Genomic DNA, 18,845 nt, shown 5'->3' on the forward strand with positions numbered 1-18,845 from the left:
CCTTTCTCATGACAAAGAAGAGGTGAGTAGCCTGGGAAGATGCCTACTCCTGGGACACCCTAGGCACCTGTAAAAAGTAAAGGGGCTGGAGATGGCACCAGGGCTAAGAGGCTGGCCTCACATAAAGTCAACCCTGGCTGCGTCTCTGGCACCACACAGGTCCCTGGAGAACTAACAGAAGTGATCCCTGAGCACAGCCCCAGAAGTAAGCTCTAAGCACTGGTAGGTGTGGCCCCAAACAAGACAAAGAGCCTGAAAATTTTCAAAGGGCCTTTTTGTAGAAGCTAGATGTCTGTCCTTCCTAACCTCACAAACCAGAGTGGGCCCCATCACCTCCAACACTAACTGTACCTCCTAGTCACTGAGTGGAGGAATTATCTTACTAGCTAGAAATCTAAATAGAAGCTTGACTAACACCTTTTCTGCTTCACATCAAGCACAGTACAGCTTATATCAAAGTGTGAAATTGTGGATTTACCACAGAGACACCGGGGCACAAAAGTCAGAGCAGTATCACTTGTGCTTGTCACTCGCAACATGTCTGGCCTGATGGTATATTGTGGTCCTACAATACAAGGGGCAATGACAAGTTTACCACCAGACTGAGAACCAGAATATTATCTCTAAGATATTAATTTGGCCTACTTGTATTTTTAGTTTCAAATTACACCTTAGGGCCTACCCCAACATGTTATTCTCATCAATTCAGCACTTGATTCATTTGATTGAGCTGTTTTATTTTCTGACCTGCTCAGAGGCCAGAGAGCTGTGACAGAGTGACTCAATAAACATGGCCTTGCACCAACATGCAAGAGGTTCCAGCCCTGTGTGTGGACCTCAGAAACAGAGGGCACAGTTTCCAAATTTAAACTTCTACAGAAATATAAATTGCATTTCACCACTCTAATATCAACAGCAATATGAATGTCAAGTCTTCCAAAATCAAGGTAGCTGTGCATATGAATCTGTGTTTTCTTTACAGCAGCTGAAAGCCAGTGAAAAGGCCATAGGGTGAGTAAGAACAGAGGACATTACCTATTGACACACTCTCTGGACTCTCTTCCAGTTTCAGGCAAGGCAGCTTCAAATTCTACTAATTTTATTGTTTTGTCTATCAGAGGTATTTCTGATTAATCCAAAAGAGAAAATCCTTAACAAAATCTTGAAATATATTCTTCTGTCACAATTACTAAAAGCACGAATAACAAAATAGTAAGTATTGGTTTCTTTTTGTTGTTGTTAAAATTTCCCCTCAATAATCTGATTATCATATAAAAAAACTTTTGTTAAAAATGCTAAATATGAACATTTGAAGAAGTGTCAAATCTAACAATAAATCTGCCGTTTTACATTTGCCAAATATAAATGTTCATATCACACAATCATAAATATAAACTATTGGGAACACTAGATTGGAGTCTGAGGATGAATGGAGAAGTTGTGGGTTTAATTTAAAGAAATAGAAACTTTGTTTCAGTGTTGTGCTGAATCAGCTCTCCCGTCACCTTTCCCTCAAACCAATTAGCATGTTGAAAAGGAAACAATTAATATCTGGGCCCTAGAAAATAAGAACTTCCTTGGTATATTTTCATCTAAAAATTGATACTTTTCAAACCCAACATGCTGTGACTATGCCCATAGTAGATCTGTTCTTGTCTAGCTATTAGCCCCTGGCTTCCTCACTGTGTCCCAACATGGAAAGAAGGAGAGAAGGTGATAACATTTCCTCACAGCCATGCACTGCAAAGGGTGGGTCATCCACACCACGTAAACAAAACTACACTGCTGTAGTTTATCATTTATTGTGTGACTGTGGGCATGTATGACCAACTAAGAGAAAACCCATTTTGAGAAAGAAAAATACTCAAGGTTGAAAAAATCTGCAATCCAACAATACTCACTGAGAATCAACCACCAGGTGAAAGTGGAAACGAAGAGTGGGATCTCCAACACTCACTGAAAGCCTTACAGAGTCCACCTGGAGACAGGGGTGAGAGTCTCTGGTCACCAGAAGACAAACCAAAATGCAAAGTAGTACCTGCCTTCAACATGACCTCAATGAAAAAAGGAAAAGGAGAGCAGGCATTGCTGAGTAAGAGAGAAAATGGGGGAGATGAAGAAGAAATCCCATGCACCAGAGACTGGCACACATCACAAAGAACAAGAACAATAAGTGCTGGTGGGGATGTGGAGAGAAAGGAACTCTTACTCACTCACTGCTGGTGGGAATGCCATCTAGTCCAACCTTTATGAAAAACAAGATGGAAATTCCGCAAAAACTGAAAATTGAGCTCGCATATGATCCAGCTATATCATTGCTAGGGACACAAAAACACAATACGAAAATGCCTTCCTCACATCTATCTTCATTGCAGTGCTATTTACAAAAGCCAGACTCTGAAAACAACCAAGATGCCCTTCAACAGATGAATGGCTAAAGAAACTGGTACATATAAACAATGCAGGAGAGATAAAGTCATGAAATCTTCCTATACATGGATGTACATGGAATCTATTATGCTGAGTGAAATAAGTCAAAGGGAGATAGACACAGAATAGTCTCACTCATGTATGGGTTTTAAAAAAAAATTAAGGACATTATTATAATAATGCCCAGAGACAATAGAGATGAGGGCCGGAAGGGCTGGCTCACAATATGAAGCTTACCACAAAGAGTAGTGAGTTCAGTTAGAAAAATAACTGCACTAACAACTATCATGACTATCGTCTTTTTGTTTGTTTTTGTTTTTGTTTTTCAGGCCACACCCTGTGATGCTCAGGGGTTACTCCTGGCTATGCGCTCAGAAATCACTCCTGGCTTGGGAAACCATATGGAACGCCGGCAGATCTAACCACAGTTCATCCTAAATTAGTACGTGCAAGAAAAATGCCCTACCACTTGCACCATTGCTCAGGCTATATCATGACTATCTTCATGAATGAAAGAAGTAAAATGCGGGGAGTCTAGCAGGAGGAGGTTTGGCAGGCCCCTGCCATGCCGGAGGCCTGCTTGACCAGGCCTAGTGGGGGTGCGGGACTTGGGTAACCCCAGCACCCCTCTACCGCCTTGCTCCAGATCTCCAGGGCTTCCCCGGGCCACATGCCTGGGCAAGCCGGTGAGTTGGGTCCCTTGGTGGAGCTTGAAGGTACCCTAGGCCTTCCCCCATTATCTATGCAGCTCCTTAGGGAGGGTCTGGGTGGGGCTCTGAACTTCTGGTCTCCCAGCTTCTTGAAGGATCTCTCCTTCCTGGGAGCCGGGAGTCTAGCAGGAGGAGGTTTGGCTGGCACTGGTAATCTCTGTCCAGTCTACATTTTCAAAAAGAAACATTAATAGTACTCTCACAAGAAACATTAATAGTACTCTCACAAGAAACATTAATAGTACTCTCACAAGAAACATTAATAGTACTCTATCATTGAATTATGTTTTTATGTATGCAGAATGTCCATTTTGTACTCTGCCCTTTTGCATACCTTTTGCATAAGTTCATATTTCTCTTTAACTTCTTTAACTCCTATCATCATTACTCCTCATTTACCCTTTCTAACTTAAGTACTGTTGAATCCTGAGTCACAGACCAAAGTGGTGCCCTGGAGTTAACACCCACCCAACTATTTTAAAAGGCATAAAAAGGACACATATCTTTTCAACATTTTATGGGTGTTTTCTTTGACGGCTATAACTTTTGCTGAATACTTTCTTATACAGTGATGATTTCCCCCCCGCCATGTTCTTTATCTTCTCTTTGTGAACTGCTCAATATGGAATTTGGTGTGATAGAATCCCTCAGTTTAATACTTATGTTTGAACCAAGTCATGGGTCTTGTTGGAAATGTTCTTACGCCCCCATATATCTGATAGCACCACGTGGCTTTATATCTTGTTTGCGTAGGCACACTAACATGGGAAAATACTATATATACCAATAAGTTCTTATCTAATAGAAATGGGAACACACAAATCTTGTAGTGCAATGAGACCTTACACCCTGAACATTGACATAAAGACCTGGCCAGGCCTCAGAAGAATGGGCATTCTCCATTTACCCCTTGATCTACAGAAGACATTTACAAAACATCCAAGGTTGTATATAACATCACCTGGAGGCATTCCTGTACCAGGGAAGACCCTACAGCTGCTCTGACATCGATCTACTCAAAAGAGACACCCCTTAACACTGAGAAGACAACAAGAACAATGACCTGCTTACTGAACAGGGCTTGCTGTATTGCCCCTTAATGGTGAGGTTTGTCTATAACATCACCTGGAAGCAATCCTCTACCACGGAAGACCCTACCACTGCTCAGACATCGTCCTGCTCAAAAGAGACTTCCCTTAACACTGAGAAGACTTAACAACAACGACCTGCTTACAGGACAGGGCTTCCTGCATTGCCCTTTCATGGTGAGGTGAAACGAGAAGGCACTCCACATCATGACTTCAATGTAGGACATGCAGATTCCAGAATCTTTAATACAGAAACATGATACCAACAACAGAGACTGTGTGATAAGTGAGTCGGCGCTACAGACAATGTCTTGGATCGAACGATAACTTGCCTGAGGCCTAGAGCTGGTCTTATGCCAGGAAACTTCAGGGGTAGGATCTCTTTGTATTCAGGCCAAGGTTATTCCTTTCCATGCCTCTCATATTTTGGTGGGCCTATGCAAACAACAATTGCCACTCTAACACCGTTTTTACTGTGCTCCTTTGACTCTAATCCTTAAAACGCACCCACTTAAAATTTGAGGTTAACTTAAGCTAATATGCATGTACATGGAAATATAAAAATTACTATGCCTCTAATGTTTAAGGAGTTACGTAAGTTTGATGGCTTTAGATTGCCTTGTGTGCTGTTAAGAAATATTATAATGTGCTACAATCTGGGAACTTGAGGGACAAAGTAATTGCACATGGATTCTGTTTTATTTATCTTAACTTTCTTTGGCTGAAAGTTCAAAGTTAAGATATCAGCAAGGGGACTTCTTCTGAGAATTATGTTATGGGTGATTGTCCTTCCACTGTAACTTTACCTCCTCTTTCTTTGCATCTTTTGTTCTCATAATTCAAAATAAAAAAAAATTATAAAAATAAAATAAAAAAAAAAAGAAAGAAGTAAAATGCCTGTCTTGAATACAGGCAGGAATTGGGGGGGGGGGGGAGATTGGTGGTGGGAATGTTGCACTGGTGAAGGGGCTTGTTCTGTTTATGACTGAAATCCAACTACAATCATGTTTGTAATCACGGTGCTTAAATAAAGATTTTATATTTTAAAAAAGCAAGAAATCCTATGGTGGATTGACATGTCCTTGTCATGGCCAAGAATGGCAGTCAGCGTGGAGGCAGCTGAAATCTCTCTCACCACACTGAGGCCTAGTCTCTGCCTCTCCACCCAATGTTTCAACTAGAAGTCACTGTTCAGAAAACAAAGACAGGATTACAGGAGGACACACTGGAAACCCTTAATTCCTTAAAAGGCTGAATCTATACTGACATAATATGCTAGAAGCCTTTTGGAAAGGAACTGGGTTAACTGACATAATGCAGTGACAGATTTAAGCTGTCAAATTCTAAGCCCAGAGAATTGAACCTAAGAAGGTACTAACTACCTTAGTAAATGTTAGATGGGAAGAAGATTCTTTGGGAAAGCCAAGAAAGGCTTAGTGCCCATGCAAGCCAACTTGAAGAGCATTAAGCTGGCCAAAGCTTCAAGTGTCTCCCCAAACACACCCATTTATTTCCTCTGGTTCCTATCGTTCTTACTAATAGTGCAAGGATACATGGGCATGGGTGGGACCCACATCTGCACCCAACTCTCAGTGATCCAGCTGAGCACAGGACCCAAAAACTAAAGGGGTATCTCAGACATGAGATGTGCGAATAGGCCTGCTAGGCCTCTGTCCAGGAAGGAAATGTAAACATTGTATTTCTCCACTATAAAAATTTATTTGAGCCGACTCTACAAAAATGACTTTGGAAAGGCCATAAGTTCCCTAAAAATTCCTGAGGAAAAATTTTAATCTTAGACTTTTATAAGCCTCTACTAAGACATCATGAATATAAAGAACCTCTCACAAGAAAGGCAGCGCTGTAGAATGAAACTGTATAAAAGTTGGTAATTAAGGATAATTGAAGGCTGCAGTGAACATATAGCCTTTGTTCTTTTTTGATTCTGGCACTGACTGGAATTGAAGATAAGAGCTTGAGGCATATTTTAGTCAGAGTCCAGATGTATAAGTCCCAGTGTTCTCAAAGTAATTTAAGTGAAATAAAAGAGAGTAGACCAGATGCCTGCCAGGGAGAAACACCTAGTTTCTCAAAACATATTTTACATATCCGATGGATCAGACTGAGATCACTTCCCATTGCCTTAAAAAACAATTAAGTCAGCAGACAGTTTAGATACAAGATCAGCTGGACAACTAGGCCAAATAGCAGCCGAATAAATAAGAAAAGAAATATATTCCTTGAGGTTTTCATCAATTCATTCAACAACAATGAATCATTTTATGCAAAAAAATAAGTAAGAATATTCGTATTACACAAGAATTCACTTTTTCCCAAGAACTGAACTTATCTTATTAGTTTGTTTTAGGGAGTTCAGCCTCCCAAGAGACCATCAGTTAGCCTGGGGCTCCCAAGGACAGAGCCCGGGTGTGTGTGTGGGGGGGGGGGGGATGGGGGAGGAGAGTGGTTCCTGTCTCCTCTATGAGGTACCAGTATGGTAGTGTGGGAGTGGTTGGAGAGTGCATTGCTCGGATCAAAACTGGGTCCAGTATGGTGCTTCTCACAGTGAGAGTTCTGGAATAATGGTAGATGATAATGATAGTCCCAGGTGCAAATAGGGTGGAGGGGGAGGGGGGTGTCTCCTGCCATTTGCTTAAGGAAAGATAATTTCCAAGGCAGCACTGAACAATCTCTTTACTTTCTGAAAAAAGAACAAATTCAAGTTTTTAGAATATCTGGCTTAATGCATGTCAGGCATTTCCTCAAACCTTTACTTTATGTAAAACAATAGGTAACAGAATGAAACAGGTATCACTTTAATAAAGAATGCCAATACTAAATCAGACATCTCTGGTCAAATAATTCACAAACAAAGCCCTAAAGAACATAATTATTAGATAGGTATAGTTTTAGCATAGTCTTTAGGCTTCTTTTTGGGAAGAAAAAAGTGGTGGTATAGAAAAAAACATAACACACACAAACCCTTTATATCTAGTAAATTCAATAGGAATATATTGAAAACCAAGGTAAAATCCAGGGTGAAATAAGCAAGAATACAGCTCTATAAAGAGAAGGCCTGGAACCAAGACCTGACACAGGAAGTAACTCCATACAGAAAAAGCTAAGGCCTGACACAGAAAGTGCTCCATACAGAATGGACTAAAACCTGACACAGTAAATGACACCACACAGAGAGGTCTAAGACTTAAAGGAAGTGACTCCATACAGAGAGACGTAAGGCCTGACATGGGAAGGAACTCCATAGAAAGAGGGTCTGGAACTAAGACATAAAAATAATGCCAGAGACGATGATCTGGAGGAGGTGACTGCCTCAGAGAAGTGGACAATCAATACCCACCTCCAACTATACCAGGTCAGTCTGATAGGGACAGGTACACCTATATGGCTACTTCAAAGCCAGCACTGACAGCATGGCTTCCTTCATCCTCTCCAGCTTGTAGGCGGTACCTATTCCACATTACAGTCTACAGAGCAGCAGACAGGTAGATCAACTTTTCTCTATAGCCAGCCCAGCCCAACCCAGCCAGGCCTGGACACTGCACACACCTACCAATAGGGTACCCAAAATTCGGGCAGCTCTGCAATGGCCCTTCAGGGCCGGAGCCTAACCTCACACCTACATATTCCCATCAGAGCCTGAATCAAGGCCTTCACTGGCATTGTCTTTCCTTATTCAGCCCAACAACACAAAATTAATGCCATAAGGACAGGTTGTTTATCTTCAAAGACTCACATTATCTCAACTTTGCGACAAAAACACTGCAGTGGGTGCTGGGATGTTCATTAAGAGACCGAATCCATAGAGAACCACATGCTTTATCTACAGCCACCATAATACTGCTCGGGAAATCTCCTGCTCCATGATACAGACTTTCTTTTGACAAATCATGAATAACTGCATACAGACCAATATTCTCCAAAGAGCAAAAATCGTCTCTCAGCCATGTGCATTTAAAGTCCAATCTTAAATACATAGAAAAGAGTGCTCAACAAAATTCTCCCAGAAGGACCCATAGAGACAGAGCTCAGAGCTGGGTGTTAAAACTGCTCGTATCACAAACACACCACTCCCAGGTTGTACCATATGGTCCCCAAATATTAGTGGGAGTGGAGACCTGGGGATCTCAGCACTGCAAAGATGGTCTGAAAGTCCCTAGCATCTCAGGGCTAGCTAGTGCAGCACCACATGCTCAGCTCCATAAACCCAATCGTAAACTTGGGAGACAAAGAGGATTGTCAGGAGGAAACTCCCAGGTTCTCAGAGCCTCCTGGGCAGAGCATAATAAGACAAACAGGAAAGAATAGTTTTACCATAAAACAAAAATGTGAAGCTTGGAGGAGTAGAAAATGATCTTACTTTCTGATGACATACATAAACCATTAACATGTGACCCCCTCTCCTGAATTACACGACGTTCTCCGATAAGTGGAGAACATGGACCAAATGAGTGAGCAAAAAGCAGTTACTTGGGACAGAGATGGATGTGAATGACCTGGTACTCAACACAAATTACACCCCTTCATTTTCTGGGCAGTACATATGAACTGTTTTGGCACAGAAAATAAATACCAAGAGCTACCTATAAGTCCATCTGATCTTAAAGATTTTTAAAAAATCTTAGAAATTAAAAACCTCCATTTTTATACAATAGACGAGATCAGTTTTTCTGCAAATCTAATACCAGGGCTGATGAACAAGTGCCCCAAACCGAAAGCCTCAAGACATATGTACTCCCAGACTAAAATAACCCAACCTTACAAAATTCCCATTGCAAAATGTCTCTTGAATTACGTGAACTTTGATTTATGTGTGGTTGTTAAAAGATATTGCTCACATAAAATGGAAATCTCCCATAAGAGAAAACATGATGGAACTAGAAATAACAGTCTGAAGAAAGTGCATACACCAAGTATGTCCTGTTTGCTAGAGAGGGTACAATACAGACCTGGGTTCCCAGCAAGAAACAAAGGGATGTCACAGCCACCACACATCTGCTCCGCTCAGCCTAAAGGCCCACAGCAAAGGTGTTCAGTTACTGCTGTGGAATAAAGCTGTGAGGAGCCAGACTTGACTTCACAGGGAGAAGCACAATGCTGCCTCAGAAACACCAGGGACTTTCCAAAAACTATGGAGACCATTCTCAGTGTCTCCTCCACAACCCAGGGAAGATACTCCCCAGAAAATCAGGTCTCATGTACATGTTCTCAGAGAGGAAACATGGACAGTTGAGTGTGGGAAAGGACTGTGTGTAAGGGGGAAAGGGCCATGTCAGGAGGGAAGTCAAGCAAGCTGAAGGCCTGAGAAGAAGTGAAAGTAGCAGCGCACTCAGGATACTGAATACACTATCTGACAAATCAAATGGAGTTGCTTCTTCCAGATGTGGCTTTTCCATACATCACTCAGATTTGTTTTTTTCAGATGTAGCTTTTCTGTACACAACTTGGGGGTGCAAAAGAACCCCATGAAATAGTTTGCTAACTCCGCACAGAGGAGACGGGGATCATCCATATCTAGATCCTACTCCTGCAGCGGAAAGTTATATAGAAGCTTCTCTGAACACAGAGAAGCCTACACTCAACACCACTGATGCTTAGTTGAGAAATTTTAGCTGGCAAATTTATAAATACTTAGAAAAATAGCCATTTCGGCAATAAAGCATTTGTCATAAAGCAACCTTGCAACATCTAAATTATCCATTTAATTTAGAAATATTTCACAGATGCTGGGACGGTAACAGTGAAAAATATATACTTATCCCTCATGTATTTTCATAAATTATCAGTGCAAATCAGTAACATAGAAAGGAAGTTCTCTAAACATAATAACATCGCTGAAGATAAACTGAGGTGACTTGTATCTCCCTGCATGAATTCTATAGCAAAGAGTGATCTGTGCCATCTCACTATTTTTACAAACATAATAAACACACACACACACACACACACACACACACACAGTATCCAGCAATCATAGGACACTCACAATGAGACAGAAAGGTAGTCCTCAGATTCTGAAGAATGAGATTAATATCAAAGATTAACTTACAGCACGTTCTCACTCATTAAAATAAACCATTCAAAAATGTAAAGAATTCCTATGCTCGTCCTTCATGTTGACTTAAAGTGCTATTCTTTGTGTAAATATTGTTCAGGCAAAGGAGCCCATAAATACTTTTCCATCTTCATTGGAACTCCTAAGAAGGGCAGGGTGGGGGTGTTCCTGATCACAAGGAGAGAAAACCAAAGAGGAATATATTGCCTGTGAAACAGGAGAAGAGGCCATAAAGCTAGAAACACAGGGTTCTAAGGAGTTTCACAAAGAACTTCCCATAGAGACAGACAGTCTGAGGAACACAAAGTTCCTTCCAGCATCCGTAGCATTAAGGTAGGCATCCATGTCAACACCTTGTCCATGACAATAAGGGATGCGTCTGAATGAGAAGAGATGTACTTATCTCAAAGAAATTCACATGAGAAAATAGTAAGGAAAACTACACATCCTTACTTAAAGGAAAAGAATACTACAAGAACTTGGCCAAAGGCAAGCTCTCTCTCTAAAATGGACAATCTGAAACAGTAACAAAGATTAATAAAAAAAATAAGAACAGAATTTCTCCTGATTAAAAAGAATTGAGTTTAGGGGCGAGAGTGATAATATGGCAGATAGAGAGCACTTGCCTTGCACAGGGCTGACTCAAATTCAATTCCACACACTCCGTATGGTCCCCTACACCTGCCAGGAGTGATTACTGACAGCAGAGCTAGTGTAAATCCTGAGCATCATTGGTAGTGACCAAACACCCACACCCACAACCCTCCCCCCCCCCCACACATATAATGAATTTACTTAAATCTATAAAAATTCAGGGTGGAATAAAACATTCTTCTTCCTAGGAAAACACCTGTTGTTTCTAAGCAATATGAACTATGTTGGCAAAGCCTCAGTAGAAACCATGAAGGTCCTGCATATAGGATATGCTTTCGCCAAGGACATGGACTTCAGACCAAAAACTCTAATGACTCATAAAAGTGGTGAGTTTGGGGGCTATACTGGAAATAAGAAAACAATAATGATACTTTCATGATATGAACACATGTAAATAACACATGTATGGAGACAGAAACAAAGGAAAAGAGACAGACATTGCATAAGACAGAAATAAAGTCCTTTGGGGCCGGAGATATAGCATGGAGGTAAGGCTCTCATGCAGAAGGTCAGTGGTTCGAATCCCAGCGTCCCATATGGTCCCCTGAGCCTGCCAGGAGCAATTTCTGAGCGTAGAGCCAGGTGTAACCCCTGAGCACTGTCAGGTGTGACCCAAAAACAAAAAAAAAAAAAAAAAAAAAACAAAGAAGGAAGGGAGGGAGGGAGGGAGGGAGCGAGGGAGGGAGGGAGGGAGGGAGGGAGGGAGGAAGGGAGGAAGGGAGGAAGGGAGGAAGGAAGAAGGAAGGAAGGAAGGAAGGAAGGAAGGAAGGAAGGAAGGAAGGAAGGAAGGAAGGAAGGAAGGAAGGAAGGAAGGAAGGAAGGAAGGAAGGAAGGAAGGAAGGAAGGAAGGAAGGAAGGAAGAAAGAAAGAAAGAAAGAAAGAGAAAGAAAGAAAGAAAGAAAGAAAGTCCTTCATAATCTAGGGCTTATAATAGCTCATATGTAGACCCTAAACTGAAAATATTTCTCTCAGGCCATGGAATAAGTGGCATAAAGGGGGAGAGAAGGGTTGATGTAACAACAAAATCAAAGGTGCTATAAAAGGATGACTTATTCAAAATCCCAAATGTTTGATAAAAAAAGGGAGTAACTAGCCCAAATGTCAGAAAGCTCAGTAAAATAAAATTGACTTGGGAAAATCCTCCCAAAAAAACACTACCCAGTTTTGAACCATCAGTAGCCTCCAAAGTCTGAACAAAACCAATAGCTCTGTTGATCTAAGATATCTAATCTGTTAGTAATCATCCATAAAAGCTTCACTCAAAAATTGTTAAAGATGAGGCTTGAGCTATAGTATAGTGGGGAGGGCATTTGCCTTGCATGTGGCCAAACCATGTTCGATCTCTAGCATCCCATATGGTCCCCAGGATGGCCAAGAGTAATTCCTGAGTGCAAAACCAGAAGTAAACCATGTGCACCATTGGGTGTGGCCCCAGAGAAGAAACAAAAATTTTGTTAATATATTTGTTATTTGTAATGTGAAAACAGCAGGCTTATTTCCCTTGATTATATACTCACTCTTCAATCGTAAATCGTTTATTGGGCTTGAGAGCTAGTACAAAGGTGAAGGGGCTTGCCTCAAACACAGTCAGCCCCATTTCAGTCTCCAGGACAGCAGAGGTTCCCCTAAATACCATCAGGCATGATTCCCCGAGCACAGATCAGGGAGAGACCTGAGAGCCATTAGATGTGGCCCCATCTCCCAGCAATTAAATCTTTAGGTGCTGGAGAAAGAGAATGTGATGATATGAGCTTTCCAGAGAGGCTACCAGTATAGATATTTCCCAGTAAGGGTTTGAAGCCAGAAAGGCAATAGATCAGAAAAGACTCAATCTCCCCCATGCTTACATAGCCACCTCCAAGCCCAGCCTATTCCCCAGCAATAAACGACAAGTGCATCTCTTCTGACTGTCGCCGCACCTGGCTTTCCAGCAAGATAGACTTATTAGGATGCTTTCAATGAGAATAATTGTGGGTAAACTCGTTTTCTAGATTATTATTAGTGAATTCAAAGAGTCATAAAGTTATACAGGCATACTATATTACAAAGTGAGTTACTTATTTAAAATGGGAAATACTTCAGAATGAGTTTGTAAATGAATTGAAGTTTATTATTTTGGAAGGTTTATTAAATGCAGCCTGTTTAAGTATATAAGACTTCAGAAATAGAATGACACCATGGCTAAAAATAAATTCTTATAAATTTAAAGGAAAAGTATACTTTTACACAAGCCATGACATTGGGTGCTCACGGAAATAAAAACAAAATCGAATCTTATACTCCATGTCTAAATTTCTGTGGCTGATGACAGACACAAAACTCTGACAAAACATGCTGGTTCATCTCACGAGAGTAGAAGGCTATGAGCTACTTGGAATGTCTTACACTTTTGTGTATATCAGTCAAAGCAAAAGACTGACATACTTGCGAACAAATGCATTATTAATTTAATTGTCACATCTGATTTAGCTCACTTCTATTATTATTTACTATAATATGCAATACATATGAGGAGGGAATCAAATTCAAAACTAAGAAAATAAACTGATTATACTGTCCAGAAGAAATTAAAATATAGCAAGCTTGCAAAATTATAGCCAAGGCATTAATGTTTTAAATAGGTAAGAAAAAAATCATTTAACTCAATTTCACAAACAGCAGCGATATTGGAGGTGTTGGTGCACCGTGCTTAGGAAGAACTTCTTTGTTTCCTACTCCCAGTCAGAGAACATTTCCCTTTCTCTAGGTGCTGAAAGCTGGGACGGGAGGAAGGACCCACTGGCTGTTACATTGCGAGTGAGACTTTTGCTGCTGTGGCCTTAGTGTTCACCACTTAGTGTTCGCCTTTCAGGAAAATATATTACCGATGGAACCAGGTGTATCAAGTTAAGCCATTTCTGGGCAGTTAACAAGAGAAACCAATAGTACCATGGGGAGGGCACCTTTCTTGATGCAGTTAAACTGAGTTTGATCACCACTATCCCATGTAGTCACTGCAAGGAATTATTCCTATATGCAAAAGGGGGAGTAACCCCTGAGCAGTGCCAAAAAGTATGAGAGAGAGAGAAAGAGAGAGAGAGAGAAAGAAAAAGAGAGAGAGAAAGAGAGAGAGAAAGAGAGAGAGAGAAAGAGAGAGAGAGAGAGAGAAAGAGAGAGAGAGAGAGAGAGAGAGAGAGAGAGAGAGAGAGAGAGAGAGAGAGAGAGAGAGAGAGAGAGAGAGAAAAGGAGCTTCTTATAACTGCCACTGTAAACAAGACAACTTCTAAATCTCCGAGTTGTCCATCCCGGGAGACAGTCAACTGTCCTATCTCCGAGGTCTAGACGTATGATGAAGAAGTGTCAATGCTGGAGGCTAAACATCTGAGTCTCTGGGAGGACAGATGATCATCTCTCCCTTACCCAGTAGGGCTGGAGGGTGAAGGTAGAAAGACAGAGTTCCCAGATGTCGAAGCAAAGAAAACAGGCACTTGGGCCTCTAGGGTCTTCCAAATGTAAGATACACAGAGGTGTGGACTATTTCTAGGATATTTGGTGATACATGGATGAGGCAATAAATATGAACATTGTTAAGTTATTTTAAACTGCTAAATAAAGAAGTACAATATGTGAATGTGCAGTTGATATAAACAAGTCAGAGGTATAGTGAGATATTTTCTTTCTACTGACCCATCCAGATAGGTTTTGGGTTTGAAGTTTAGTTTGTCTGTTTGCTTGTTTGTTTGGAAGCCACACCCAGTGACTCTCAGAGGTTGCTCCTGGCTCTGCACTCAGAAATCACTCCTGGCAGTGCTAGGGAACCAAATGGAATGCCAGGACTAAATCTGGGTCAGCTAAATGCAAAGTAAATGCTCTACTTCCAGCCCAACAATCCAGATAGTTTTCAATTCAATTCATATTGTGAAAAAAGTGTTCTATGTCCTGAAAGTAGGTTTATCACTGCACAGTAAAAGCACTTGTGTGAGGGGGAGTAGTGGAATAAAAAATATCAAGTACATCAGCTATTGCTAATTCTAAGACACTGAATATACTGTATCTCCCTGAGTCATGGTCCTCAGAGCCAGGAAACTGGGAAAGAAGGAGCTGCTCAGAAAGCCACAGGATGGATGAGATAATACCTGTGGAAGCCACCAAAAAACAGGAATTAAAATAACACCCCCCAAAAAAGAAAATTCCTTCCCGTACAAAACAAAAACCAAAAACAAAAACAACTCTTGCTTCTACTTTCTTACACTTTTGAAAACTATGTTTAATTTAAGTCCCAAATTAGAATTGCAGTGATACAGACTCTTTTTGAATTTCAACTTGGGGTTAAGGAACACACTTAAAAGAAGTAGAGGCCTGGGTTTGCCCTTAACATCACCAGCTCCCCAAAACATTGAGCCCATAGGGCCGGAGCAGTGGCGTAAGTGGTAAGGCATCTATCTGCCTTGCCCACCCTAGTTTAGGACCAACTGGTTGATCCCCCAGCATCCCATATAGTACCCCAAGCCAGAAGCAATTTCTGAGCGCATAGCCAGGAGTAACCCCTGAGCGTCATCAGGTGTGGCCCAAAAACAAAAAACAAAATTATAAAGCAAATAAAAAACAAAAACAAACGAAAAAAAACACTGAGCCCCAGAGTAGTTCCCACAAATTTCATAGGTAAGGGAGGAAAAGAGAGGAGGAAGAGAAGGAGGGGGAGGAGAATGTGGGAGAGGAGGAAGGGGCAGTGATATTCAAGACATATTTAACATAGACATTCTAGCTAAAATTAAATGTCATGTCAAAACAATAAAATAAAAGCACAAAAGATAGAGAGTGGGCCCAGGGGCTCCCAGAACTCGGGGACAGCTGTCATGGCCATGCTGAAACCACCTCCAACACTCTCTTTGGAAAAATAGGTGACGATCCTCTAAAGGTAACACACACTGGCAGGAGAACATTAAGCTTCATAAAAGGTAACTGAACATTTACAAACGTGGAGAAATGGCCCTTAGCCTCAGGGCAATGACACAAATTATAGTATCACTGACATTTGGTAATAGAATTAACGACCGAGTTCAGGGGTACCTGTGGAATTTCCAAAGGTACCTTCCAAGACAGGAAAGCAGGAGCAAGCAGTCGAGCAGCAGGACTGTTGAGGGACCAGCTCAAGGCCTGGCATATGTCCCGGGGGGCAACTACCTGCACTGGACTGGCTTATGGCTCCCTGATGTGACTGACTGATCCAACATGGTGAGATTGGGCCAACTCCAGAGCAGAGAGGCCCTGGCACTTGAGGACATCATTATAGTGTTTATTGGTTTTTTGTTTTTCTGGTTTTTTTAATGACATGGTAACTAAAGTATTATCTGGGGAATGACACAAGATATATTTCTTTTATTAATAAATTCTATAGTCAGAAACATTAAAAAATATTACTTTAAAACCAAAAAAAATAGAGCCAGAGAGAAAGAACAGCAAGGTAAGGCACTTGCTTTGTACACACCCAACCACATTTGATCTCCAGTATCCTCTGTGCTCCCAAGGTCACTAAAAGTGATTACTGAGTACAGAGCAAGGAGTAATCCCTAAGTATCCCTGTGGTCCAGAAGCCAAAACAAAAAAAAATTATTTTTCGGGGCCAGAGCAATAGGGCAGTGGGTAGGTAGTGTGTTGCCTTGCACACAGCCAACTTGGGTTCAATCCCCGACATCCCATATGGTTCTCTGAACCTGCCAGAAGTGATTTTTTTAAGGAGTAACCCTTGAACACCACTGTGTGTGGCCCCCAAACCAAAAATAATATTAATAATTTTCCTTGAATAGGGATGATAGCACATTGCATAGGTGTTTGCCTTGCATAAAGCAGACCTGGATTTGAGCCTTGGTGTTCCATATGGTTCCCCAAGCCTGCCAGAAGTAATTCCTGACTGCAGAATCAGAAGTTACCTCTGAACATTTCTAGATATGGTCCAAAAATAAAACTATCCTTCAACAATAATACAGGAATAATGGACCAGAGCAATAGTAAAGCAGGAGGGCACTTGCCTTACATGTGGCCAACCCAGGTGCTATCTCCAGTATCCTATAAGGTCCCATAAGCGTGCCAGAAGTAGTTGCTGAGTGCAGAGCCAGGAGTAATCAATCCCTGAGCATCACCAGTTGTGGCCAAAAAAAAAAAAAAAAAAAAAAACCAAACAACAGTCTGCATAATCATCTTGGCTCCTTCTAATATAGAAAATAAAATATAAATCTTATTTAGCTTTATTTATCTTACATGATCTTAAATCAAATAGCTCAAATCCTTTCAGATAATTTACATCCCATTTTTAAATTAAAATGTCATTACTTTTGGGAGAAAGACGGAGTAAAATGTGATATTCAACCACTAAGTACGAGAAACGCAAAAAATGCTGGAGCTGATCAAAATTCTGACAAACCACCTAATTAAGCAACTTAAAATGAAAATATTATTCTCTTCATTCAATAGAAAAAAGATGGAAATTACCTTTCTTTGGGGGTGCCAACTCCATGTTTGCCAAGTAGGTGAGTATTTAAATGCTTCTTCATTACAAAAGCAACTCTAGGAGAAAAGAAATAAAATAATTAAAAAAAAACTTATGATTCTAGAAATATTTACAAAAGAGTATTTAAGAGCAGATATGTATAATGAATAATGTATATTATGCAATGTGAATATGTGTGTATGCAATATAAAAATTCACATGACGATAGCACTTTTGCTAAACAGAAAGTTTACATGATCATTTAAAAGGCTGCAATATCTGAAAATCAGAAGAAATTACTGTATTTCAATGGGTTCATTTACTTACTTAGTTCTACTAACAGAGAGCAAACAATAGCTTCAGTTCTCTAGTCAGCGATTTCAATGCCAGTAAGATAAAGAAAAACCTTAATATAACATTCACTGCTCCCTAGTTGATCCCACAACTTAAATCAGGAAAAGATTTAAGAAAATGTCATTTCATTAAATATTTAAGAAAATGTAAAAGAGAAAATGAATTGCTTTCATGAAGTTTCCTTAAAAACAAGGCAATAATTTGAGGTTTTTAAGAAGAATATAAATGTTTATGGGTCTAGGGCGCACACACAAAATGTACTTAAATGCCAAGAAGACATCCATAACTAAAACAAACAGGATTAGGTGACATGCCATCTTACTCGGCACACAAGTCAGATTATTCAATTCCACTCTGCTGACAGAAATCTGAAGCGCATAAGCATATGTAGTCAGCACGGGGGGAAACCAGGCTTCTACGGACCCTACAACACCATCAATTTAATTACACCCTGTGATTAGTTAAAACAATTGAGCACTCAGTCAGAAGCATTAGACCTAAATGACTCTCTTCATAAATAGAAAAAAAGAAAATTTATTGTTGTAGCTCTCCGTGTAAAGGGGCTTGCAAACATTTTTGTTAATTATATATTACAGCTGTCCTTCATAAAGTTAATTACTAATAGCTGAGAGGCAATAGATACTATTTACATGCATATAGGAAAAGCATGACATATGCAAAAATATGATTTTAATTAGCTTTCTATGATATGAAGGGCTACAAATCAAATTGGCATGTTATAAGATTTTACCATTAAACACTGAATTCATCTGGACATGTCTGCACAGACAGGCAATGGAAGCATTATGGTCAGATGAAAGAAACATGAAAAGCCAAGAAAATTCTCTCAAAATGTGGATGCTTCTTAGATTTTCCATTTTTGTCTATTTTGTAAATGTTCACAGAGTAGCAGGCTACTTCTCTTTTAATATTAAAATAATACACTTGTGAGGTTTTTTTAAATGACTGTGATTTTGTTACTCAAATAACGTAACTGTATCCACTAAAAAAAACATAGATTCTCTTCATGTGTTTGGAGATAACAATGGACAATACTTGCTTTTTAGCTA

General features: G+C 40.3%; 1 protein-coding gene across 1 annotated transcript in view; it reads right to left on the reverse strand.

Annotated features, from left to right (window-relative positions):
- ZNF407 (zinc finger protein 407) overlaps positions 1-18,845 on the reverse strand; it is a 333,884-nt gene that overhangs the window by 185,270 nt on the left and 129,769 nt on the right. Inside the window, exon 3 of the mRNA XM_049781793.1 lies at positions 17,424-17,498. Coding sequence (XP_049637750.1) covers positions 17,424-17,498 — 75 coding nt within the window. The remainder of the gene's footprint in view (positions 1-17,423; positions 17,499-18,845) is intronic.

Source organism: Suncus etruscus, chromosome 10 (genome assembly GCF_024139225.1).
Source record: "Suncus etruscus isolate mSunEtr1 chromosome 10, mSunEtr1.pri.cur, whole genome shotgun sequence".
NCBI lineage: Eukaryota > Metazoa > Chordata > Mammalia > Eulipotyphla > Soricidae > Suncus > Suncus etruscus.